This window comes from Aquarana catesbeiana, linkage group LG05 (genome assembly GCF_042186555.1).
Source record: "Aquarana catesbeiana isolate 2022-GZ linkage group LG05, ASM4218655v1, whole genome shotgun sequence".
In the NCBI taxonomy this organism is placed as follows: Eukaryota; Metazoa; Chordata; class Amphibia; order Anura; family Ranidae; genus Aquarana; species Aquarana catesbeiana.
In genome coordinates this window covers 451854271-451879175 of record NC_133328.1, presented here as the reverse complement: position 1 = coordinate 451879175, position 24905 = coordinate 451854271, and the positions used below count along the sequence as shown (strand labels likewise).

At 41.6% G+C, this 24905-nt stretch overlaps 1 protein-coding gene across 5 annotated transcripts in view; it reads left to right on the top strand.

Moving 5' to 3' along the window:
* Positions 1-12986, top strand: part of RNMT (RNA guanine-7 methyltransferase) — a 96101-nt gene extending 83115 nt beyond the window's left edge. For 4 of the 5 annotated variants that reach the window (XM_073631285.1, XM_073631288.1, XM_073631286.1 and 1 more), the window contains exon 13: positions 12733-12986. In XM_073631285.1, coding sequence (XP_073487386.1) covers positions 12733-12971 — 239 coding nt within the window. In that variant the 3' untranslated portion in view covers positions 12972-12986. Of the gene's footprint in view, positions 1-9845; positions 10313-12732 lie in introns of those variants that run through there. The other variant, XM_073631289.1, reaches the window with a different exon arrangement.
* The last annotated feature ends 11919 nt before the right edge of the window (positions 12987-24905 follow it).

Genomic DNA, 24905 nt, shown 5'->3' with positions numbered 1-24905 from the left:
ACTACCCTTAACATCACAGAGGCTAAAACCCAGTTGTCCTTACATGATAAGATGTTTCAGGGCTTGGGGGAGGAAAAACACAGGGTTTTTCCAGTACATAAGTTTTTCTATCGTAAACTATAAAAAGGGAATGGAAGGATCCAGAGAGAGCCCTTTCTTTTCTAAATCCCTTAAACGGAGATTTCCATTTGAAGAGGATAGCTCGCAAGTCTGGAACAAAAAACCAAGACTTGATGCAGCCTTTTCCCAAGTATCAAGGAATACTGATCTGGCATTTGAGGACATGGGTATCCTTAAAGATACCATGGATAAGAAGGCGGACTCCCTATTAAGGAAAGCATGGGATTCAACCTTAGCAAATTTGAAACCAGCCATGGCTTCAACGGTGGTAGCCAGGAATCTGGAACACTGGCTAGAACAGTTGAAAGCTCATATTGAGGCGGGGACTCGTAGTAAAGATCTGTTAGATACACTCCCGGTGTTACTAAAAGCGGTGGGGTACATAGCAGATGCATCAGCTGAATCAGTTAGAATGTCAGCCAGATCCTCAGCCTTAATAAATTCAACTTGTAGGGCTTTATGGGGCAAGACATGGACAGGGGTATACTGCCTCAAAAACAAAATTATGCGGGCTTCCCTTTGAGGGAGATCTGGTGTTTGGTCCAGGCCTTGAAGCCATACTTGACAGAACGGCCGTCAAGAAGTAGGCTTTCCCTATAAAGAAAAAGGTGATTCCTCAAGGCAATAAGAATTTTCATGCTTTTCAGAAATCCCTGGATACCAAAGAGACAGGTTATAAAAAGCCATGGAAGTCTCAAAGAGGGAGGGGCAAGTCAGGAGTATTATTTCGCCCCCCCTACCACAAATACAAAAACCCAGTGACTGTCATCCAACTGTGGGAGCAAGGTTACAAACCTTCCTTTTACAGTGGAAGACTATAACGGACAGCCAGTTTATCCTCAAAACAATATTAGAGGGTTACAGGCTGGAATTTTCTCAAACCCCACCTGTGCGTTTTTACGTAACCCAGGCTCCCCGAGACCCAGAGAAATCGGTAGCAATGACATCAATCTTACAGGAATTGATTCAACAAAAAGTGATCACGAATGTGCCTCCCAAAGAGGTAGAACAGGGGTGCTATTCGCACATATTTCTGTTAAAGAAGCCTTCAGGCAAATTCAGATTAATTCTGAACCTGAAGATTCTCAACAGAGCTATCACGTACAAAAAATTCAAAATGGACACAATTTTTTCAGTGAAGGGTCTCCTGACCCTAAACTGTTTTATGGCGTCCATAGACCTGAGAGATGCATATCTTCATGTGCCTATAGCACTAGCATCCCAGAAGCATCTAAGATTTGCAATAAAAAGGGGGGAATCAACCCTATATCTCCAGTTCAGAGCACTCCCCTTCAGGCTGTCATCCTCTCCGAGGATATTCACAAAAATCTTAGCAGAGGCCTTAGCCCCACTCAGAGTGGAGGGAGTATCGATTGTACCTTATTTAGACGATCTTCTAATATTTGCCAAGACAAGGGACCTACTAAGTGAAGAATCTGGGAAAAACAAAGACACTTGGAGAGTCTTGGCTGGATAGTAAACAAGGAAAAATCAAACTTGATTCCATCGCAGACAATAAAATTCCTGGGTTATACTATCGATTCCACTCAGGAGAGAATCTTTCTCCCCGAGGAGAAGATAGAGAAGCTTCAGAGTGCGGTAAAAAAGACCCAGACAAACATGCCAATTTCCATCAGGGCAGCTATGTCAGTCTTAGGGCTCCTCACTGCAACTATACCAGCAGCGCAATGGGCACGTCTACATGCGAGGTATCTCCAGCAGGCAATTTTAACGAATTGGTCCTATGGAGAGTCCCTGGAAAAGTTGATAAAAATGCCTCCACAGGTTCAGAGGAAGCTATGGTGGTGGAGGAGCCACTCAAACCTGGACAAGGGCCTACTCTGGGGTTTTCCCTTGGAGAAAAGGTTGACAACAGATGCAAGTTCTTGGGGTTGGGGCGCCCACCTGGACGGACAGATGGCTCAGGGGAATTGGACAAACTGGGAAGCCAGGAGATCCTCCAATTGGAGGGAACTAAAGGCTATTCTCCTAGGACTATGGGCCTTCGGGAAATTAGTCCGGGGTCATCGCGTCCAAGTTTTGTCGGACAACGCCACAGCAGTGGCATATATAACAAGGCAAGGAGGAACGAGGAGCAGGATTCTGCTATCCTCGTCCCTTCAAAGTCTATCCTGGGCAGAAAACAACCTGAAGTCCCTAACAGCAGTACACCTGAAGGGAGATTTGAACCTACTAGCAGACTTTCTAAGCAGAGAAAGAATACTAGAAGCAGAATGGAGTCTGAACACAGAAATATTCCAAAAACTAATAGAAATAAGGGGAGCGCCTCAAATAGATCTTTTTGCATCCCAGAAGAATACAAAGGTAAAGGCCTTCTCACTAAACACACAGGATCAGGCGAGCGGATTGGATGCGCTGGCACATCCGTGGAACTTCCACTTGTGCTACGCCTTTCCCCCCTTTCAGATACTCCCTTTTGGTCTTAAAAAAAAAAAACTACAAAAAGAGGCCACGAGTATGATTCTAGTGGCTCCTTTTTGGCCCAAACGGGCTTGGTTTGCAACAGTACAGAGGATGGCGGTAGGACATTATTGGGTTCTTCCACCGCGGAAAGATCTCCTAACCCAGGGACCCCTTCATCATCCAAATATCAAGCACCTCAAGCTGACAGGGTGGTTACTGAGGGGCAGATGTTAAAGAGTAAGGGTCTTTCACATAAGCTGATCTCTACCCTTTTAAATAGTCGTAAGGAAGTTACCAGAGCCATTTATTTCAAAACGTGGAAGCGGTTTAATTCCTGGTGCACGGCTAAGAAGCTTTCACCACAGGAAATTGTTTGTCCTAGAGTTTCTCCATGAGGGAATGGAGATGGGATTGGCAGCTAGTACCCTGAAGGTACAAGTAGCTGCATTATCGGTTTTCCTTAAGAGACAACTATCTAAGGAGCCGCTTATTATTAGATTTTTCAAGGCATTGGCCAGAGCTAGGCCAATACCTTTTTAAATTTTTCCTAGATGGGACTTATCATTGGTTCTACAAGGTCTAATCAAAAGGCCTTTTGAACCACCAGAGCAAGCATCAATCAAACTATGGTCGCTAAAACTAGTCCTGTTAGTAGCAGTTACTTCAGCTAGAAGAGTAAGCGAGTTGCAAGCTCTTTCCATAAAGGAACCTTTCTGTTATATATTTCCAGACCGGGTAGTGCTAAAAACTGACCCGGGTTTTCTGCCAAAAGTGTCAACAGCGTTTCATAGGGCACAAGAAATAGTTCTCCCTACCTTTTGCCCTACACCGTCCAGTTCTAAAGAAAAGTCTTTCCATACCATAGAAGGTGTTTACTACACTATATAGAAATAACAAAAGATTTCAGAAAATCTAATTCTTTGTTCTATTCTCTGGACCACATAAGGGGTATAGTGCGTCCAAAAACACTACAGGTAGATGGTTAAGAATGGCCATCAGTGAAGCCTATAGAGCTTCAGGGGCAGATCCCCCTAAGGGGGTAGTGGTCCATTCAACAAGGGCAGTAGCAACGTCCTGGGTGGAAAGAGCAGGGGCTTCTCCGGGTCGGATCTGTAAAGCGGCCATGTGGACGAGTTTCTCCACCTTCACCCGCCACTACAGGTTGGACTTGCTATCAGCAGCGGAACAATCGTTCGGCAGGAAAGTCCTGCAGGCAGTGGTCCCAGCCTAGAGTAAGTTCTCTTTTTTTTATCATCTTCAGGTGCTGTCCTGAAAGACGAAGGGAGAAAACCCTAGTTAGACTTACCGGTAACAGTATTTCTACGAGTCTTTCAGGACAGCGCCGATGACCCGCCCTAAGTTTAGTTATAAAATGTGTTATTGCTGTGTTCTGCTTATCTAATTTCAGCATGGCTGGAGGTACTCTATGAACAACTGAGGCCATGGTGGAAGCGTCTGGTCTTTAAAGAAACTGACTGCAGTGTTTCCTGGGAAAGTGGGTGGAGCTGCGCTCTCTCCAGGTGCTGTCCTGAAAGACTCGTAGAAATACAGTTACCGGTAAGACTTACTAGGGTTTTCAACACTTTATCCTATGGAGGAAAAGTTTAATAAAAAATGGGAAATTCCAGCAGTTGACTCTGCCATATCCTCTGTGAATAAAAGTTTGACTTGTCCGGTAGACCATGCTGAAAGGCTTTAGGATCCAACGTATAAGAAGTTGGAATTCCTGTTAAACAATTTTTCTCTGGCAAGTTCAGTAACAGCCTGCGCTGGCAGCAATTGGTGTGTGTCATTCCTTGAGAGACCAGTTTAAACAGGTGCTAAGACTATTCCTGATCAGCAGGCCCAGGATTTAGCCGAGCTACCAGGGGCGTTATGTTTTGCAATAGACGCTATGAGAGATTCTATTCTCCAGGCCTCACGCTTGGGCTGGTGCATATGCGTAGAATACTATAGTTGAAAAATTGGTCAGCCGAAGCGCCATGCAAAAAGCTCCTGGCTAGTTTTCCCTTTTGCTGTGAACGGCTGTTTGGAGATGATCTGGATAAATACATCATCCAAAGAATTTCTAATGGGAAGAGTTCCCTTTTGCCAGTTAGGAAAAGGAGTAAGCGTATTTCATTTAAACAAGCGTCTTCTCCAGTGCCAGGGGCATCAGCCTCCACCATCAAGTTCAAGAGGTAAACTTCAGGAACAAAAGAGGTGCTGGGGAAGGAAACCTACAAAACAATATACGAAGGCCTCCTTATGAAGGTGCGCCCCCGCTCGCTCGAGTGGGGGGGAAGACTTCTGCAGTTCTCAAGGGTCTGGCAGGAACAGTGTCGAGACAAATGGGTGGCCTCCTCAGTAACTCTAGGGTACAAACTAGAGTTCTGAGAGTCCCCGTCTCCTCGTTTTCTCAGATCAAACCTCCCCAGGGATCCAGAGTAAAAGAAGCCTCTTTCAAGCATTGGACCATCTTTTGTCTCAAAAGGTGCTATCGGTGGTCCACCATGGAAGAGCAGGGATTGGGATTTTATTCAAACCTTTTCACGGTACCAAAACCAAATGGGGATGTCAGACCCATTCTAGATCTCAAAGATCTAAACCGTTTTTTTGAATATCTGCTCTTTTCGCATGGCGTCAATCCGATCATTAGTCTCCATTCTACAAGGTGGAGAACTTCTAGCGTCAATCGACATCAAGGATGCTTACCTCCATGTAAAAAGCTTCATCTTCAGTTTATAGCTCTGCCCTTCAGTCTAGCCTACTGCGCCTCGAGTGTTTATAAAGGTCCTGGCTCCTCCTCTAGCTGGATTAAGGGCTCAAGGTATAACCATTTTAGCTTACTTAGACAATCTGCTCTTGATAGACCAGTCGGTAGCCCGCTTAGACCAGAGTATGGTCACCACAGTCAGCTACCTGGAATACCTAGGTTGAATTCTCAACCTAGAAAAATCTTCCTTAAAATCATGAAGGAGATTGGAATACTTGGGTCTGATCATAGATACAGCTCAGAAGAGGGTGTTCTTGCCCCAGGCAAAGATCAGTGCCATAAGGGAACGGATTCAGGTGGTCAAGGCAAAGCAGAATCCTTTATTCGACTTTGCATGAGATTGTTGGGAAAGATGGTGGCTTCATTCAAGGCCATTCCGTATGCTCAATTTCATTCAAGACTACTGCAAGACAGTATCCTATCGGCTTGGAACAAGGTCCAAGCTCTAGACTTCCCAATGTGTTTGTCTCCAAAGGTGCGCCAGAGCCTCAGTTTGTGGTTGATAACCAAGAATCTGCAGAAAGGAAAATCCTTCCTACCAGTTACCTGGAAGGTGGGAACAACAGATGCCAGGCTTTCGGGTTGGGAAGCAGTCCTGGTAGAAGCGACTGTCCAAGGAAAATGGTCCTCATCAGAAATTACCTTGCCCATCAGTATTCTAGAGATTCGGCAGCACGCCTGCCCCCGAGGGCCTGGACTTTCAGGCTACGGAATTGTCCTGTCCTGCCAATCCAACAATGCCACAGCAGTGGCCTGTATCCATCACCAAGGGGGCACAAGAAGTCGTGCGCCCCAGAGAGAGGTGAATCATATCCTAACTTGGGTAGAAAACAATATACCTTGCCTATTGGCAGTCTTCATTCCAGGAATAGAGAATTGGCAGACTACTTGAGTCGCCAGCAGTTGTTCCCAGGAGAATGGTCTCTTCACCCCGATATCTTTCTGACAATATGTCAAAAATGGGGAATTCCGGGTGTGGATCTGTTTTGCGTTCAGGTTCATCAAAAAGATCAACAACTTTGTGTCAAGAACAAAAGATCCGCTGGCATATGGAACAGATGCCTTGGTATTCCCGTGGAATCAGTTTTCACTGATTTATGCATTCCCTCCTGTTCTGCTGCTTCCACGACTTCTTCGCAGGGTCAAGCAGGAAGGAAAGTCTGTGATTCTTGTGGCCCAGGAGATCTTGGTATGCAGAGATCGTAAAGATGGCGGTAGGGGTCCCATGGACCCTACTGCCACGTCCAGACCTTTTCTCGCAAGGTCAGGTATTCCATCCTACCTTACAAACGCTAAATTTAACGGTTTGGCTGTTAAGACCCACATTCTGAAGAAGCGTGGGCTGTCAGGTTCAGTGGTCTCTACCTTGGTCAATGCAAGGAAGCCGGCCTCCAGAGTCATCTATTAGAGTCTGGAAGGCATATGTCTCCTGGTGTGAATCCAGGGGTTGGCACCCCAGGAAGTATGTCATAGGTAGAATCCTTGACTTTCTACAGATGGGGTTACAAATGAAGCTGGCCTTGAGTACTATCAAAGATCAGGTTTGGGCCTTGTCGGTATTCTTGCTTCGCTTTCTTTGGTTCGTAGCTTTATTCAGGGGGTAACACGGCTTATTCCTCCGGTTAGGTCACCCCTGAACCCTTGGGACTTGAATTTAGTTCTGTCGGCATTACAGAAACAGCCTTTTGAACAGATACAACATATTCCCTTGGTCCTCTTGACAAGGAAACTTAGTCTTTCTGGTAGCCATATCTTCTGCAAGAAGGGTATCAGTTGTCTGCTCTTTCTTGTAAAGATCCATATTTTATTATTCACAAGGATATGGTTGTATTGCATCCTCATCCTAACTTTCTACCGAAGGTAGTGTCAGGTTTTCATTTAAACCAGGATATTATTTTACGTAAATTTTTCCCAGAACCCTGTTCTGCAGAAGAAAAGTCACTACATTCTTTTGATGTCGTGAGAGCTGTCAAAGTCTACTTGAAGGCGACTGCTCAGATTCGAAAAACGGATGTTTTGTTTGTGTTACCTGAAGGTCCTAAGAGGACAGGCAGCATCGAAATCTGCTATTTCTAAATGGATTCGACGAGTAATTGTTCAAACTTATGGTTTAAAGAGGAAAATTCTACCTTTTCAAATTAAAGCGTACTCCACCAGGGCTGTTAGTGCTTCCTGGGCAGTGCATCACCAAGCCTCCATGGCTCAAATCTGCAAGGCCGCAACTTGGTCTTCTGTCCATACATTTACCAGATTCTATCAAGTAGATGTAAAAGGTCATGAAGATATTGCCTTTGGGCGCAGTGTGCTGCAAGCAGCAGTATAAGTCCTCTGGTCTCATGGTGCCTTACTTTTTGTTGTCTCCTTCCCTTCAGTTGGCATTGCTTTGGGACATCCCACATAGTAACTACTCTGGCTCTGTGTTCCATTATGTACGATTAAGAAAATGGGTTTTATTATAACCGCTTACCTGTAAAATCCTTTTCTTTGAAGTACATCATGGGACACAGAGGTCCCTCCCTTCTTTCTGGTGTACACATGTATTGCTCTGCTACAAAAACTGAGGTACTCCCAGTAGTGGGAGGGGTTATATAGGTAGTGGACTTCCTGTCTTAGGGTGTGCCAGTGTCCATCACCTCAAGGTGGCCTTTAACCCACATAAAAACTACTATGGCTCTGTGTCTCATGATGTACTTCAAAGAAAGGGATTTTACAGGTAAGCTGTTATAAAAATCCTATTTGTGTTGCTTTAAAACAGGCTTTCCCAACCTTTTAACCCTAGAGGAACCCCAAAAAATTTTCATGTGTCGAGGAACCCTTACTAAAACCAAATCATCAGGGCTCAATAGAAACAATGCTTCTGATATTGGTGGTCAATAGGAAGAATGCCCCCCCTTAAAGTGGTGTTCAGAATGCCACCCTTAAAGACAGCTAAAAAGATATTTGGTGTCATGCTGCTGGCTTTGCCAAGTGGTGCTGAACCTTGAACTCTGTAGGCGTCATCAAATAGGTGGGTCATCAGCCACAGCTCAAGGAACCCCTAGCAACCTCTGGAGGAACCCCAGGGTTCCACGGAACCCTGGTTGAGAATGGCTGCTTTAAAGCCTGAAATGAAGACTGGCACAGTTTGTTTTTATCCAGCTGTATTTACTCAGTGCAACTTCTAACATCCAAATGAAAGATGTAACACCAACCTGTCCGGAAAAAAATATCAAAAACCGAATCGCTGAGTTTGAAGAAAGGATCACCCCCTTGTCAGTATTTTGTTGAACCACCTTTTGCTTTAATTACAGCCTTTTGTCTGTTGGGATATATATCTCTACTAACTTTGCACATCTAGACTTTGCAATATTTGCCCACTCTTCTGTGCAGAACCACTCAAGTTCAGGTAAATTTGATGACTGTGGACTGCCGTCTTGAAATCATTCCAGTGATGTTCCAATCTGGGCTCAAACTAAGCCATGCAAAGACATTCAACTTTTTCTCCTTTGACCACTGTGTGGTCATTTTTGCTGTGTGCTTTGGGTCATTGTCATGGTGGAAGGTAAATCTTCTTCACGTTGATAACCCTCTGGCAGAGATTAGCAGATTTTTGGTCCAGCATTTGACAGTATTTTGCCCCATACATTTTTTCTACTATCCTGACAAGTGCTCCAGTCCTTGTTGCAGAGAAGCACCCCCATAACAGGATGTTGCCACCTCCATGTTTTACTGTTGGAATGGTGTTATTTGGATATGAGCTGTATTGGATTTCTGCCAGATATCTCATTGGTGCATTTTTACAAGCCACATTTGTGGAGAATTTGTGATATTGTTGTCACATGTACACTATGACCACTCTTTGTCATAAATTCCTGCAATTGCTTCAGAGTTGCTGCAGGTCTCTTGGTAGCCTTCTGCCGTTCATCCAGTATAGAGTGGCGTCCTGATCCAGGGGGGTCTGTGTTGTACCAGGTACTTCCACTTCTTAATAGACTTCACTGTGCTTCTAGACATTGATAAAGCCTTTGACGTTTTTTGTATCCATCTCCTGACTTGTAACTGTGCACAACTTTATTCCGGAGATCTGACCATGCCATGCCACCCATGGTTGATTGTTTGCTTCAGTTGCTCTACCAGGGACTGAAATGCTCCAGGAAAGCTCTTTTCATGCTGAGCTAATCAAAATGACCACAGTTGAGTCATTTGGCTTTGTGTGCCATTGGGAAGGTATTTAGCTACACCTGATTGAGTTTACAAGTTATTTTTGGGAGGGAGTGATCCTTTTTTTCAACTCAATGAATTCTGTTTTTGAATTTTTTTTTATTATTTTTCTGATATGTTGGTATTATCTTTTATTTGGATGTTATACTTTGTGCTGCATTAATATAGCTGGATAAAACAAAAACTGTCTTTCTTCATTTCAGACTGCAAATCCACAAAATGTGATTCTTTTTTATACCCACTGTATATTTGTTTATATTGTGTAATGTGCATATATTTGTTTGCCATCTTTAAAAATTGTTTTTTTTTTTTTTTGTTTTTTAATGTATAATTTTTTTCTTTTCAGGTATATATTTATTATTTGCATTCGAAAAACAGGCTTGAATGAAATTGCTGGGGACAATCTGCCAACTTGTCATATTTTCATTTCTTCAAGTGTGTGTTTGTGTGTGTGTGTGTTAGTATATATATTTTTGTTACAGTTTTTGTGCATGAAAGTAATACATGCTAAAATTATTTACTTCAAATTCATGTGCCAGTTGCAAGTGCCCGTCTGTGACAGGCTTTTTGTTTGTGTAAATAAGACCAGGAACTATTTTTTTGTATAAATATTTTAATCTTTGTATGCATACTGTTGGGAGAAGATTTCCAGACCAAGGATTAGAAATATTTTTTAAATTTTAATTATTTGTGTTCAAAAGGAAATAATTTTTCTGAGATTCAAAGGACTATGCCTGTCACAGCAGCAACAGTTAGATTTAATTGAAGAGGAAAGATAATGCTATTATGTATCTAAATAAACATCTGAAACAAGCCTTTTGTATCTACCATTATTCTGCCTAAAATGTATAATTTAAATAAATCCTCCTTTTTATACCCTATATTTTGTTCTTATAATGAAAGAGCCATACAAATTTCTCTGTGCCTAACTGCTTATAGAATTGCTAGTTTATAACAAAGACATGGTAAATATAGAAGCAGTAAGGGCACTTTCACACTGGGGCGGGGGGACATCGGTGGTAAAGTGCCGCTATTTTTTGCAGCGCTTTTCGGCTGCTAGCGGGGCGCTTTTAACCCCCGCTAGCGGTAGATGAAGGGGTCAATAGTGCCTGCAAAGCTCCGCTGCCGAAGTGCTTTGCAGGCGCTCTTGGCGGCAATGCCCATTGATTTCAATGGACAGGGGCGGTGTATACCCCAAGGATGCTGCTTGCAGGACTTTTTTCAACGTCCTGCAAGCGCACTATTCAAGTGCTTCCACACTGGAGTAATAGGCCAGGTGCTTTACAGGTGCTATTTTTAGTGCTAAAACGCCTGTAAAGCGCCTCAGTGTGAAAATAGCCTTATCCAATACATATACATACATACACATATATATATATATATATATATATATATATATATATATATATATATATATATATATATATATATATATATATTATACACGCACACACCACTTAGGTATGCTCGTTCAGTTGCTTGGTAACAGCAATTGCAGCAACTCAATGCATTTAGGCATCTAGATGTGGTGAAGACTACTTGCTGAAGTTAGTCGAGCCTCAGAATGGGGAAGAAAGTGGATTTAAGTGACTTTGAACGTGGCATGGCTGTTGGTGCCAGATGAGCTGGTCTCGGTATTTCAAAAACTGCTGATCTACTGGGATTTTTACACACAGCCATCTCTAGAGTTTACAGAGAATGGGCCAAAAAAGAAAAATATCCAGTGAGCAGCAGTTGTGTGAACGAAAGTGCCTTGCTTAGGTCAGAGGAGACTGGACAAGAAGATTGGAAAAACGTTGCCTGGTCTGATGAGTCTCGATTTCAGCTGCAACATTCAGATAGTAGGATCAGGATTTGACATAAACATGAAAGGATGAATCCATCCTGCCTTGTATTAACGGTTCAGGCTGGTGGTGGTTTAATGGTGTGGGGGATATTTTCTTGGCACACTTTGGGTACCAATTGAGCACGCTGCATGACGGCGGTGGGCGGTCAGCAAGCAGTTAAACAATGCTCAATTGGTACCCAAAGTGTGCCAAGAAAATATATCCCCCACACCTTTACACCACCACCAGCCTGAATCGTTAATTCAAGGCAGGACGGAGACACAATGGCACTCCTGCGAGAATCGCCGTACAGCTACTGCCTTGAATAAATGGTTCAGGCTGGTGTCTCTGTCCTTGAATTAACAGTTTAGGCTGGTAACTGTCCTCCCTTGAATTAACTGTTCAGGCTGGTAATGGTGTGGGGGATATATTTTCTTGGCACGCTTTGGGTACCAATTGAGCATTGTTTAACTGCTTGCTGACCGCCTGCTGTTGAATGACAGTGGCGGGCGGTTAGCGCTTTAAGGAGTATAGGGTGCGCACATGCGACGTAGGAGCACGTACGGGTGACAGACGGCCGCCGGCTACTCAAGATTGCTCCTGAGAATGGAGATCTGTCAATGTAAACAGACAGATCTCCATTCTGTCAGGGGTGAGGAGAGCGATCTGTTGTGCCTAATGCTTAGGAACAACGATTGCTCTCTTCACCCTTGCAATTCCCATCCCCGCACAGTTAGAATCACTCCCTAGGTAACACAATTAACCCCTTGATTGCCCCCTGGTGTTAACCCCTTCCCTGCCAATGACATTTATACAGTAATCAGTGGCTATTTATAGCACTGATCGCTGTATAAATGTCAAAGGTCCCAAAATAGTGTAAAAAGTGTCCGATCCGTCCACCATAATGTAGCAGTCCTGATCAAAATCGCAGATCGCCACCATTACTAGTAAAAAAGAATAATAATAAATGCCATAAATCTATTGCGAACCATTTTATTTTATTTTTTTTTTACCAAAAAAAAATGTAGAATACATATCAGCCTAAACTGAGGAAGAAATTATTTTTTTATATATATTTTTGGGGGATATTTATTATAGCAAAAAGTAAAAAAATATATTGCTTCTTTTTCAAAATAGTCTGTCTTTTTTTGTTTATAGCGCAAAAAATAAAAACTGCAGATGTAATCATATACCACCAAAAGAAAGCTCTATTTATGGGGAATAAAGGACATCAATTTTGTTTGGGTACAGTGTTGCACGGCTGCGCAATTGTCAGTTAACACAACACCGTTTCACAAAAAATGGCCTGTTCAGGAAGGGGGTAAATTCTTCCAGGGCTGAAGTGGTTAAACACCACAGCATACCTGAGTATTGTTGCTGACCATGTCCATCCCTTTATGACTACAGTGTACCCATCTTCTGATGTCTACGTCCAGCAGAATAATGCACCATGTCACAAAGCTCAAATCATCTCAAACTGGTTTCTTGAACGTGACAATGAGTTCACTGTACTCCAATGGCCTCCACAATCACCAGATCTCAATCTAATAGAGCACCTTTGGGATGTAGTGGAACAAGAGATTCGGATCATGCATGTGCAGCTGACAAATCTGAAGCAACTGCGTGATGCTATTGTGTCAATATAGACCAAAATCTCTGAGGAATGTTTCCAACACCTTGTTGAATCTGCCATGAAGGTTAAAAGGGGGTTCAACCCGGTACTAGCAAGTAATACCAAATAAAGTGGCCTGTTTGTGTATGTATGTGTGTGTGTGTGTATGTATATATATATATATATATATATAACTGTAAAAGTGGCAAGCAACATTTTAATACAAGTTTCTCTTATTTTCATCCCTTTTGGGCTGTTAACAAAACATTTTTAATAGTATATTTCTATTTGTTCGATAAGTGTAAAAGCTACCTTTTTGGTCTTGCCAGAAATCTAGTAAGGTGGTAAACAAGAGGAGTATTTATTTTTTTTCATTCCAAACACCATGTCCTAGGACACAATACTGCTGCTCCACAGATGCATTATGGTTAGTGACTATTGTTTGCTTAGGACAGGAAGTGTTACTGTCAGGATCCTCAAGTGAAAATACAGGGTAAAAAGCCTGGAAAGTGAAAACATATGTAACCACCACACCTAAGATCTGGTAAGCTGTAACAAATACATATTTACTTAACTTTATGGCCTGCTAACTGTAAATTAAACCTATATAAATAGAAAAAAAAACTAAAATGTATCTAATTCAAAGAAAAGCATTATCTATTTTGTCCGGAAGCACTATGCAAGACTCGTGTAAACAATGCGACCATTCTGCTACTTTTTCAATAAAGAACTTGGAGCCCCAAATACAGTGTAATACAAATCATTTAACCAGGTAACAATACGACATATGCTGACTGCAGTAATAACAGTGAGCAGGTGAACACAACAAATAAGTAAAACACAATGGCAAAGGAATATAGCACAGAAACAAACGACAGCACACCAAGCAATGTGTAAGTGCTGTGCAGTTAGGGGCGTGGCCTGAAATGGCATGTGAGAAGTCGCATCTCCCACTTATCATCCTGTGCCCGGCTGATATTTGCTGCGCAACACTCACTTGAGAGCTGGGATGTTCTAGAGTAGTGATGGCGAACCTTGGCACCCCAGATGTTTTGGATGATGCTCACGCACTCTGCAGTGTAGTTGAGCATCATGGGAAATGTAGTTCCCAAACATATGGGGTGCCAAGGTTCACCATCACTGTCCTAGAGTAGCCCAGTTGTCTGTCACAGCACTTCTGCACCATGATGACCCTGGTGACACCAGCAGATGTAGGTAACCCTGTAAGCATGGCTCTAGCTACAGAGGAGACTGAGCCTAGGACCGTGAGCAGCCCACTTTAGCAGCCATCCTGAAAGCAGTGAATACATGCAATACATCCATTAATGTGCTGAACGATCACTTATGGCTTTAAGGAGCAGGTTGCTTTGATTCACCAAGCCCTTTAAAAGATTAGTGAAAGAATAACCGCTGCAGAGAGTAAGATCAGTGATCTGGAAGACAAACGCCCCCCTTCTTATCTGAGAGGCCCAGGCCACATTGCAGCTGGTGGAAGCCACTGATATTGGGGCAGATGATATCAATAACTGACTGTAGCGTAAATTGGCTCCTTGACACATTTGGTAAAGAGGCTTTCACGTCCCTTTTTGCAGTGGAGAGGGTGTCCCCCGCCTCCGGGCAACCAGCCAAGAAATATATTCGAATGCCTTCTTAACTACAAGGATCGTGAAATTATCCTTAGGTTTACTCAAGAGCAGCAATCTCTGCAGCACGATGGCGTTAAAAAATCCTAACCTGACTTCTTCGCAGAGGTTTAGTGAAAGTGTGCAAAATTTTCTGATATGAAAGATTACAGCGGCTGCAACTCTTGTATGCAATGCTTTATCCTACCAAGCTCCTGTGTGATCGCAAGCTCTGTGCTTTATACATTGAGGAGCTGTAAAGCAACAATATAATGGGCAGAATGCAATCTGACTACTGAAGAGGTAAGAATATAATGTTTCGCAGCAGCCAGGCACAGGTGGCGGTTTATGAATTGGAGCAAGACACCTGCTCTTAGCTGGTAGAAGCTCATGCATATGGCTGCTGAAGCATGGTGCTACAGCACCATGGAATAACAAAGTGTTTTTGAGACCTATTCCAACATAAATGACCTTTGAGCTGAGGGAAGGGAAGGGGACTCAGCATTGGGTTTTGGAAATGGGAGGTGCTGGCTGTTGAGGTAGGGTGGTGTAGTTCTGGTTCCCTGCTATGTCCTAAACATTAAATTATATTGCATTACAACAAAGCTGCTGCCTTTAAATATAGACCAACAAATTAATGTTAAAAGTAAGAAAGCACTTAAAGCGCACTAAACCCTCTAATCCTTGGCAGCCTTCTTGGCTATCTTAGCCTCTGTTTGATCTGCAACTGCCGCACATATGATCAGTTATGACTCCAGCCATTTAATGATTTGACAGTTTGGTTAAAAGCACAAGCAAATGTGAGCATTCCTGGCATGCCAGGAATTCAATACCTTTATTTTTATTTAAACCGTTAATGGTTTTAATTCTGCTTTAAAGTGTAACTAAACCCATCTATTTAAAAGTTTGTAAAAACCATTGCATTTCCAGCCCTGAGTGACGTGACAGATCACGTCACAGCGTGGCCTGATCCGGGAGGACGTCATACAATGTCCACCCCCCCCCCCCCCAGCTGTCAATTGACTATAGGCTGGGCGGGAAGTGGTTAAGGTGAGTGACCTTATCTCCTTAACTAGTGTATTATTTTACTTTGGAATTTTCAATCAACTGTCTTCTAATACAACAATAGAGGCAATGGAACCGCTGTAAAACTTTTGGAGCCGTATCTGGATCCCATGCCATCAGGTCAGCTTGTCATGTTGCTTCAGCCATTGGATCCCGTGTGGGAGCTCTGCTGTGCACAAAAGCCTCCGTTACTGCACTTGATTTTTTTCCATGACCCTTTGGGTACTAAGAGACCTGTTAAATCTGAAGACATTTCACATTCATGAACAAACAGAATTGCCAATCTGTGAAGATTGGGTCAATCCAGAGAAGATTTTCAGCCCTTTGAGAATCCTTCCTTAACTCTATCCAGTGGAAAAAGTTAATAAAAGGGTGGTGTGTCCTGGTAGTAGATGTTGCAGTCTTAAACATCTTTCTGTACCTAAATAGATGTTTTTTTCTTTGTTCAAAGAGTCTAACAAAGTTTTGAGAAACTCTTCAAGGCATACTTTTACTCTTGAAGGTTCAGAAACCAGCTGTTGCTGCAATTTTCTATTTGTCAAGCCACAGCAAATTATGCTAGGACAATGAACAACCAACATGATCCTGTATTCCAGGAGTGAACATTAGCTGAGCAATTACAACTACTTTCTGCTTTTAACCAAATACATTCTTACATAAATTCAAATGTGGTGTGAACAAAATCAAAGCAATGCAATATCATGTACTGTATTATCAACACCCAGTGTCCATTTTGTGCATGAAAAATATATAGTCAAACCCCACTAATACTGTGTATATCTCCAATCCACAGTACTCGTCAGTCCAATAATCTAGTGCTAAAAACTGTGTTAAGTGATTCACTTCTCCCTAGCAGGCACTCACCAAAAAGCCACGCCTCTTATTTCAGATTGTCATATACCATTTTTAAACCACACTATTGGATCCAACTGGCTCAATGTGTTCTCCTCCTCCCAGTCTCCTTGACATATATGAGGTGTGGCAATTTTATTCCCGGAATGCCCTCAGCATAGAGTTATGCTGGTGACCCAGAAAGCCATTTGCACTTGAGCGTGTTCTGACATGTTCTAACTTGCACTTGCCTGGTAGTAAAAGAAATAGCATGTGAGTGTTGAACTGTTGGCAGAAAATGAGTAACAGGAATCTGGATTGGTGGAGTAACATCAAATTTTGTGTTAAAATTTTCCAAAGTGCAAGAGAAAATTCAGCTCTGTTGCAACATTCCATTAAGAAATCAAGTGTTTATGAATGGCATAGGCGGTTTAAAGAGGGGCGGGAAGATCTCCAGGAAAATGCCAGATGTGGACAGCCAAAAAGACGAGGATGCAAATGTGGACAGAGTTAGAACCCTTATAAACTCATGCTGGTGTGTGTTGTGTTTTTTTTTTTTTTACCAGAATCTGTTCAGAGGAAAAGACCGGAACTCTGGCCTGACAAGTGGATTCTCCACCATGACCATGCTCCTGCAAGGACATTTTTTTTTTTTTTTTTACAGTCCATTCCGGGAATTCTTTTATCACTCCTCGCATGCTCCCAAGCTGTTAAAAATGGAAAGCAAAAGGTGCTTCAATAGTGCAATATAATAAAAGCCAAATATTGAAAGCCGCAGGGGCATTATAAGACATGCACACCAGCCATTGTAAAAGTATACAAATTGTGTATATCTTACAATGCTCCAGCAGCTTTGAATATGTGGGCCACAGGAAACACCCACTGAGGAATTGTGTGTCAACACATTCAGAATTTAGAGAATGGTTTCAAACAACATAGTTATTGTTACACTTTCAAGAAGTGCACAGTCGAGATATCTTTGTTACAATTCTGAGGCATTGATCGTGTGTGTCCAGCATGGAGAATGTTCAAATAAGCTCAAGGATCTTTCTAAAAGGGAAACCCAATGGGATTATAATTTAAAATCTCTTATCCTAGATGGGCTTAATATTGATGTAGTTATTAACTGCTTCATTAGTGATTATGAGGGGTACAGTTATAAAATTGTAATTGGAATAGGACTCCCTTAGGGGTTTCTGTTGAGTAATTATATTTGAACTGTCATGGGTACGACCTATATATTTTTATGTATAATATTTTTTTTATTTTTGTGCAATTATATAGACATATTTTATACATGTTTAGGCTTCATTGTATAAGGTATATATTTTGTAATACAGTGGATATAAAAAGTCTACACCCCCCTGTTAAAATGTCAGGTTTCTGTGATGTAAAAAAATGAGACAATGATAAATTGTTTCAGAACTTTTTCCACCTTTGATGCGACCTATAAACTGTACAACTTAGTTGAACAACAAACTGAAATATTTTAGGTGGAAGGAAGTAAAAATAAAAAACTAAAATAATATGGTTGCATAAGTGTGCACACCCTTAAAACTTAATACTTTGTTGAAGCACCTTTTGATTTTATTATAGCACTCGGTCTTTTTGGGTATGAGTCTATCAGCATGGCACATCTTGACTTGGCAATATTTGCCCACACTTCTTTGCAAAAACACTCCAAATCTGTCAGATTGCAAGGGCATCTCCTGTGCATACCCCTCTTCAGTTCACCCGATAGATATTAAATTAGATTCAGGTCTGGGCTCTGGCTGTGCCATTCCAAAACTTTAATCTTCTGGTAAAGCCATTTCTTTGTTGATTTGGATGTATGCTTTGGGTCATTGTCCATGCTGGAAGATGAAGTTCCTCCTTCATGTTCAGCTTTCTAGCAGAAGCCTGAAGGTTTTGTGTCAATATTGACTGACTGGTATTTGGAACTTTTCATAATTCCCTCTACTTTGACTAAAACCCCTGTTCCAGCTAGAAAACAGCCCCAAAGCATGATGCTTTCGCCACCATGCTTCACTGTGGGTATGGTGTTCTTTTGGTGATGTGCAGTGTTGAGTTTTATTTGCCCGCCAAACATATCTTTTGGAATTATGGCCAAAAAGTTCAACCTTAGTTTCATCAGACCATAACACGTTTTCTCACATGCTTTTGGGAGACTTCAGATGTGTTTTTGCAAAATTTAGCCAGGCTTGGATGTTTTTCTTAAGAAAAGGCGAAGTGAAGAATACGGGAGATTGTTGTCACGTGTACCACACAGCCAGTACTTGCCAGGTATTCCTGCAGCTCCTCTAATGTTGCTGTAGGCTTCTTAGCAGCCTCTCTGACCAGTTTTCTTCTCATCCTTTCATCAATTTTGGAGGGATGTCCAGTTCTTGGTAATGCCACTGTTGTGCCATATTTTCTCCATTGAATGATGACTCTCTTCGCTGTGTTCCATAGTATATCGTATGCCTTGGAAATTCTTTATACCCCTCTCCTGACTGATACCTTTTAACAATGAGATCCCTCTGATGCTTTGGAAGCTCTCTGCGGCCCATGGCTTTTGCTGTAGGATGCGTCTAAGAAAATGTCAGGAAAGACCTACTAGAAAAGCTGAACTTTATTTGGGGTTAATCGGAGGCACTTTAAATGACAGGTGTGTACTGACTCCTATTTAACATGAGTTTGAATGTGATTGCTTAATTCTGAACACAGCTAGATCTCCAGTTATAAGAGGGTGTGCAAACTTATGCAACCAAATTATTTTAGTTTTTTATTTTTACTCCCAACCAAAAAAAAAAAAGATTTCAGTTTGTTTTTCAATTGAGTTGTACAGTTTATAGTTCACATTAAAAGGTGGAAAAAGTTTTGAAATGGTTTACCTTTTGTCTCATATTTGTTTTTACATCACAGAAACCTGACATTTTAGAAGGGGTGTGTAGGCTTTGTATATCCACTGTATATATGCCACATGAGATTGTAATGTATAATTTTAACTAGGATGTTCTCATTATGGGCAATGTGAGACCAGAAGCAGGATTACGAGAATACCTTCATCACTAGATATCATATTCTCCCATTCTTTGGTGGGACAGAGGAGATTTATGGTCATTCTATATTTAGTTATTCTTCTGACCATGGCTGCTATATTGTCTCCCATTGGCCATGTAGATATTGATATATGATGGTTTGGTTATGGTGAGAAAAGGTTCAATCAGCCGTGGTTGTGGAAAATTAATGCCGAATGTCCACACTGCTCAGCCACCACCTTGAGTAAGTCGGATATGAGGCATGGCTTAGGGGCAACCAGAGGTGAATCTCTGTGTTTTGTGAGATGTGTCTTTTGCCCTGCACCTAATACTTACAAACAAGGTAGGTGGACCACCCATGAGTCAAGGGCTGCCACATCCCTTGACTAAATCACAAACAAAATTGTCTTCCACTGGACATAAATGCAACCAAAATCACAACAATATGTAAAAAGAAGTCCCTTTTTATTGTACAAACATCATACTCATTAAATCACTCAATAAAAAACATGTTCTCATAAATACTCTGGTTTTATAATGTACATCCATAGTGTGTATATACCCTGAATTTATAGGCATATAACAAATCGGTACAAATAAAGCATTCTAAAACTTTCTTTGCCACGGCTCCCCAATGCGTTTTAATTATTATATATAATCTTCATCCGGGTGTCGTAGGCGTACCTACATAGGGAAAGGAAAAAGAACATACAGTTGTGCTCAAAAGTTTGCATAGCCTTTGAGAATTTGTCTACAGTATGTACCATTTAAAAAAAAAAAAAAAAAAACATGAGTGAGCAGGCAAAACACATTTCCTATGGGATTTATATTCAACTGTGGGTCTTTACAGAATGGCACAATCATTAACCACTTCAGCCCCAGAAGGATTTACCCACTTCCTGACCAGGCCATTTTTTCCGATACAGCAGGGCGTTATTTTAACTGACAATTGCGTGGTTGCGCAACGCTGTATCCAAATAAAATTGATGTCTTTCTTTTCTCACAAATAGTGTTTCTTTTGGTGGTATTTGATCACCTCCTGCTATTTTTTAATTTTTTAATTTTTTTGTGCTATAAACCAAAAAAAGACAATTTTGAAAAAAACTATATTTTTTTACTTTCTGCTATAATACATATCCAAAAAAAATATAAAAAAAACATATTTCAGTTTAGGCGAATATGTACTCTGCTACATATTTTTGGTAAAAAAAATTGCAATAAGCGTATTTTGATTGGTTTGCGCAATAGTTATTGCGTTTACAAAATAGGGGAAATATTTAGGGTCTTTTTTTTTTTTTTTTTAGTCTAGTAATGGCAGCGATCTGCGATTTTTAGTGAGAGTGCGACATTACGGCGGACAAATCTGACCCTAAGTGACACTTTTTGGTGACCAATGACACCAATACAGTGATCAGTGTTATAAAAATGCACTGATCACTGTATAAATGGCAGTGGCAGGGAATGGGTTAACATTAGTGGTGATCAAAGGGTTAAGTGTTCCCTAGGGAGGTGCTTTCCAGCTGTCAGGGGGATGGGCTCACTGGAAGTAGAGAGATCGCTGCTCCTGATCACTAGGAACAGCTGATATATCCTTCCCTGTCTCCGTTCTGACCCTCTTTCCCACGATCACAGGTGGCCGGCAGACATAGAGTCCGCTAGACCCACAGTCGAGTTCCCCCGCCCACAAAAGCCAGTGCTCGAACCGATGTACCGATTCGCGCAGCTAAGCCAACTTGTCGCAGTATAACTATGGCGGCTGGTCGGCAACTGGTTAAACAAAACATGGAAAAACATGAAACAAATTAAATAACCACCTTTTCAAGTCTGCATACCCTTAGTTCTTAACCACTTCAATACTGGGCACTTATACACCTTCCTGCCCAGACCACTTTTCAGCTTTCAGCGCTGTCGCACTTTGAATGACAATTGCGCGGTCATGCTACACTGTACCCAAACTAAATTTTTATCATTTTGTTCTCACAAATAGAGCTTTCTTTTGGTGGTATTTGATCACCTCTGGGATTTTTATTTTCTGCTAAACAAATAAAAAAAGACCGAAAATTTTGAAAAAAAATGTTTTGTTTTTTTTTGTTTCTGTTGCAAAACTTTGTAAATAAGTACGTTTTCTCCTTCACTGATGGCCACTGATGGGGCTGCACTGACGGGCACTGATGGGCACAGATGAGGAGGCACTGATATGCAGCACTGATGGGTACACATAGGTGGTACTGATGGGGACGGAAAGATGGCACGAATGGGCACTGACAGGTGGCACTGATCTACACTAATGGATTGTACTGATGGATGCCAGTCAGTGCCAAACAATAATGCCTGCCAATCAGTGATGCCCATTGTGGGCACTGATTGGCATCCATTGTGGGCACTGATTGGCATCCCTGGTGGTCCAGGGTGGCATACCTGATGGTGACTAGTGGTGGCATCCTTGGTGGTCCAGTGTGGGCATCCTCGGGGGGGGGGGGGGGGGCTGCGCTGATAATCAACCAGAACAGACCCCCCCTGTCAGAGGAGCAGCCGATTGGCTGTGGCGTGTGAGCAATAGCCGATCAGCGGCTCTTCCTGTTTACATCGTGATCAGCCATGATTGGACACGGCTGATCATGTGGTAAAGAGTCTCCGTCAGAGACTCTACCTAGATCGGAGTTGCTGTGTTTTAGACTGACACACTGCAACAACGATCCCGTTAGCGTGCAGCGGATTAATATCCTGGCGACGTCATGTGATGTCCGGTCAGGATATCGCAACCACTTTGCCGACGTCATATTGCTATATGGCAGGCGGCAAGTGGGTAATACTGTGTATTGCCCTCTTTAGCATCAATGACAGCATGCTGTCTTTTGTAATAGTTGTCTAATAAGCAAAATGCCTCCAGGTCAAGTCTTTGGTCGTCTTGCATGAGTCACACGTTTGAGATCTCCCCAGAGTGTCTCGATGATATTAAAGTGGAAGTAAGCCCTCCTTTCGTTTTCAGCCACGGAAGCTGCATCTTGGCCTCCTGTTTAATCTGTTTAATCTACAATTGCCATGATATGCACATGTGATCAGTTATGACACTAGCCATTGGATGGATTGACAGTCAGGTTGAGAGCACAACCAATGGGGAGACTTACATTCCCGAACGTGATGGAAATGGAACTGTTATTTGAAACGGTTAAATGGGTGGGTTTACTTCCACTTTAAGGTCAGGAGATGTGTAATGGCCACTCCTGAACCGTCACCTTTTCTGCTGAAAACATTGGATGGTCAGCTTGGCCTTGTCCATAGGTTCATTGTTGTGCTGCAAAGTCTAAAAGCATTCCATGCGCAGATTTCCTGCAGAAGAATGGAAATTGTCTACCAGTATTTTCTGATAACCTGCATTCATCTTGGCATCAATTTTCACAAGCTTCCCTGTGCCTTTAGAGCTCACATCCTCCCAAAACATCAGTGAGCCAGCACCATGCATACAGTCAGGATGGTATTCTTGTCACTATAGGCCTTGTTGATCCCTCTCCAAACATAGTGCTTATGGTTGTGACCATAAAGCTCTATTTGGTCTTGTCACTCTAGATTGCTGTGTCCCAGAAACTGTGAGGCGTGTCAAAATGTCAGACATATTGGAACTTGGCTTTTTTGTGGCATTGGCGCAGTAAAGGCTTCTTTCTGGCAACTTGACCATACAGCTCATTTTTGTTCAAGTATCCTCATATTGGGGTTGATTTACTAAAGGCAAATCCACTTTGCACTACAAATGCACTGCAAGTGCACTTGGAAGTGCAGTCGCTTTAGATCTCAGGGGAAGACCTGAAATGAAGGGAAGCTCTGCTGATTTTATCATCCAGTCATGCCGTGTATGCCCTTTGAATGAAGACGTCTTTGGTGATGCCCTTGACAAATCCATCAAAGATGTCACAGGGGGAAACGTTCTTCTCCAGTATAGGATTCCAAACCCCCCTTCAGGGGCTTCTGCCTCCTCAAAGTGGCAGTTGTATGCTCCGCCTGCTGACAGAAATCGACAAACTCTTTTTTTTTTTTTTTGGTATGGCATACACAGCAGCACTGACTCTAATATATATTAATATAGATATATATATATATCTATATATATAGATATATATATATATATATCTAGATATATAGATATATATATATCTATATATATAGATATATATAGATATATATATATATAATGTGTGTACAAATAGCTTTACAGCATCAGCACATAATAAAAGCGGGGGCAGATTGCTCTGAAATTTTAGGGTAACACGGTAACAATTAATATGCTTTGGTGCACAGATATGAGTCAGGGCTGTCAGAACAGAAATAGCATATGATGACCATCAAAACTGTTAAATATGACTTTTAACAGTGCCTGTGTTTGGCTGATTCTACATAGTAGTACATTGGGTGCTATGATTCTGAAGCTTAATAAAAAGAGAGGTTGATAGTGTGACTGCAGATTAGTTGCATTTGAGTCAATAATGTTTTTCTGAAAGAAAGCTGGAGAGTTGCTATAGATACACAACAGGGTCTGGCTAAAATTAGACAACCGGAAGCAGACACGCGACACTATGTAATGCCCTATTCACTTTTTTTTTTACTTATAGAATGTGTGTAGTACATTAGTAGCTAAGAGTTGTTGACTTCAGAGGGGGATTTTTTTTTTTGTAACCTGCACTCTGTATTTGTGAATAATCCATTTCTGGACTACACATACATATCTGTTACAAAACATGAAAGAAATGTGTATATAGTAATGTAAGCATACATCTGTATATTGTTGCTTCATGTTCTAAAACGTTTCACATCTGAGAAAGACAATAAATGAAAGTAGAATTTAAGGGCAAAACTCTTTTTTTTCCCCATGTTGGATAGAATAAGGGAGGCTTATAACCTCTTGACAGTTTTTTTTGCCATCTATATCCCATTTGGGAGATCTATCTTCACTTCCTGTCTCATACCCACCCATACAGGAAGTGAGGGAATCCTGGGGTGTCACCAGAACTAGTGTTCTGCTCTATTACTGTTTCTGGTGTCAACCCAAAATTTGGGATTTTCTTTACTTTCACTTTCGATGATGACAGTAAACAGAACAAATCGAGAGGGGGCACAGATAACAATAAAAACTGACAGATGTTCTAATACTTCTCCACTTTATCCAAAACTAAAAAAAAAAGTTTTTCCTTTTTGTTGTACAAAAAAAAGTTACTCTTAAGCATTACATTTTTTGTTTAGATAAACGGTTTAAGTGAGGTCATATATTACTAAAGTATTTCCTTTTGTAAATCATACATGTATGAAAGTTTAATACTGTATAGTACATCCCATCTCTGAATTGCCTAATGCACTTTACATAAATCTGTACCTGTATAAAAATGTTACAGATTGCAGAATTACTATTTTTACAGCCTGACAAGCGATTTTTATACGGTA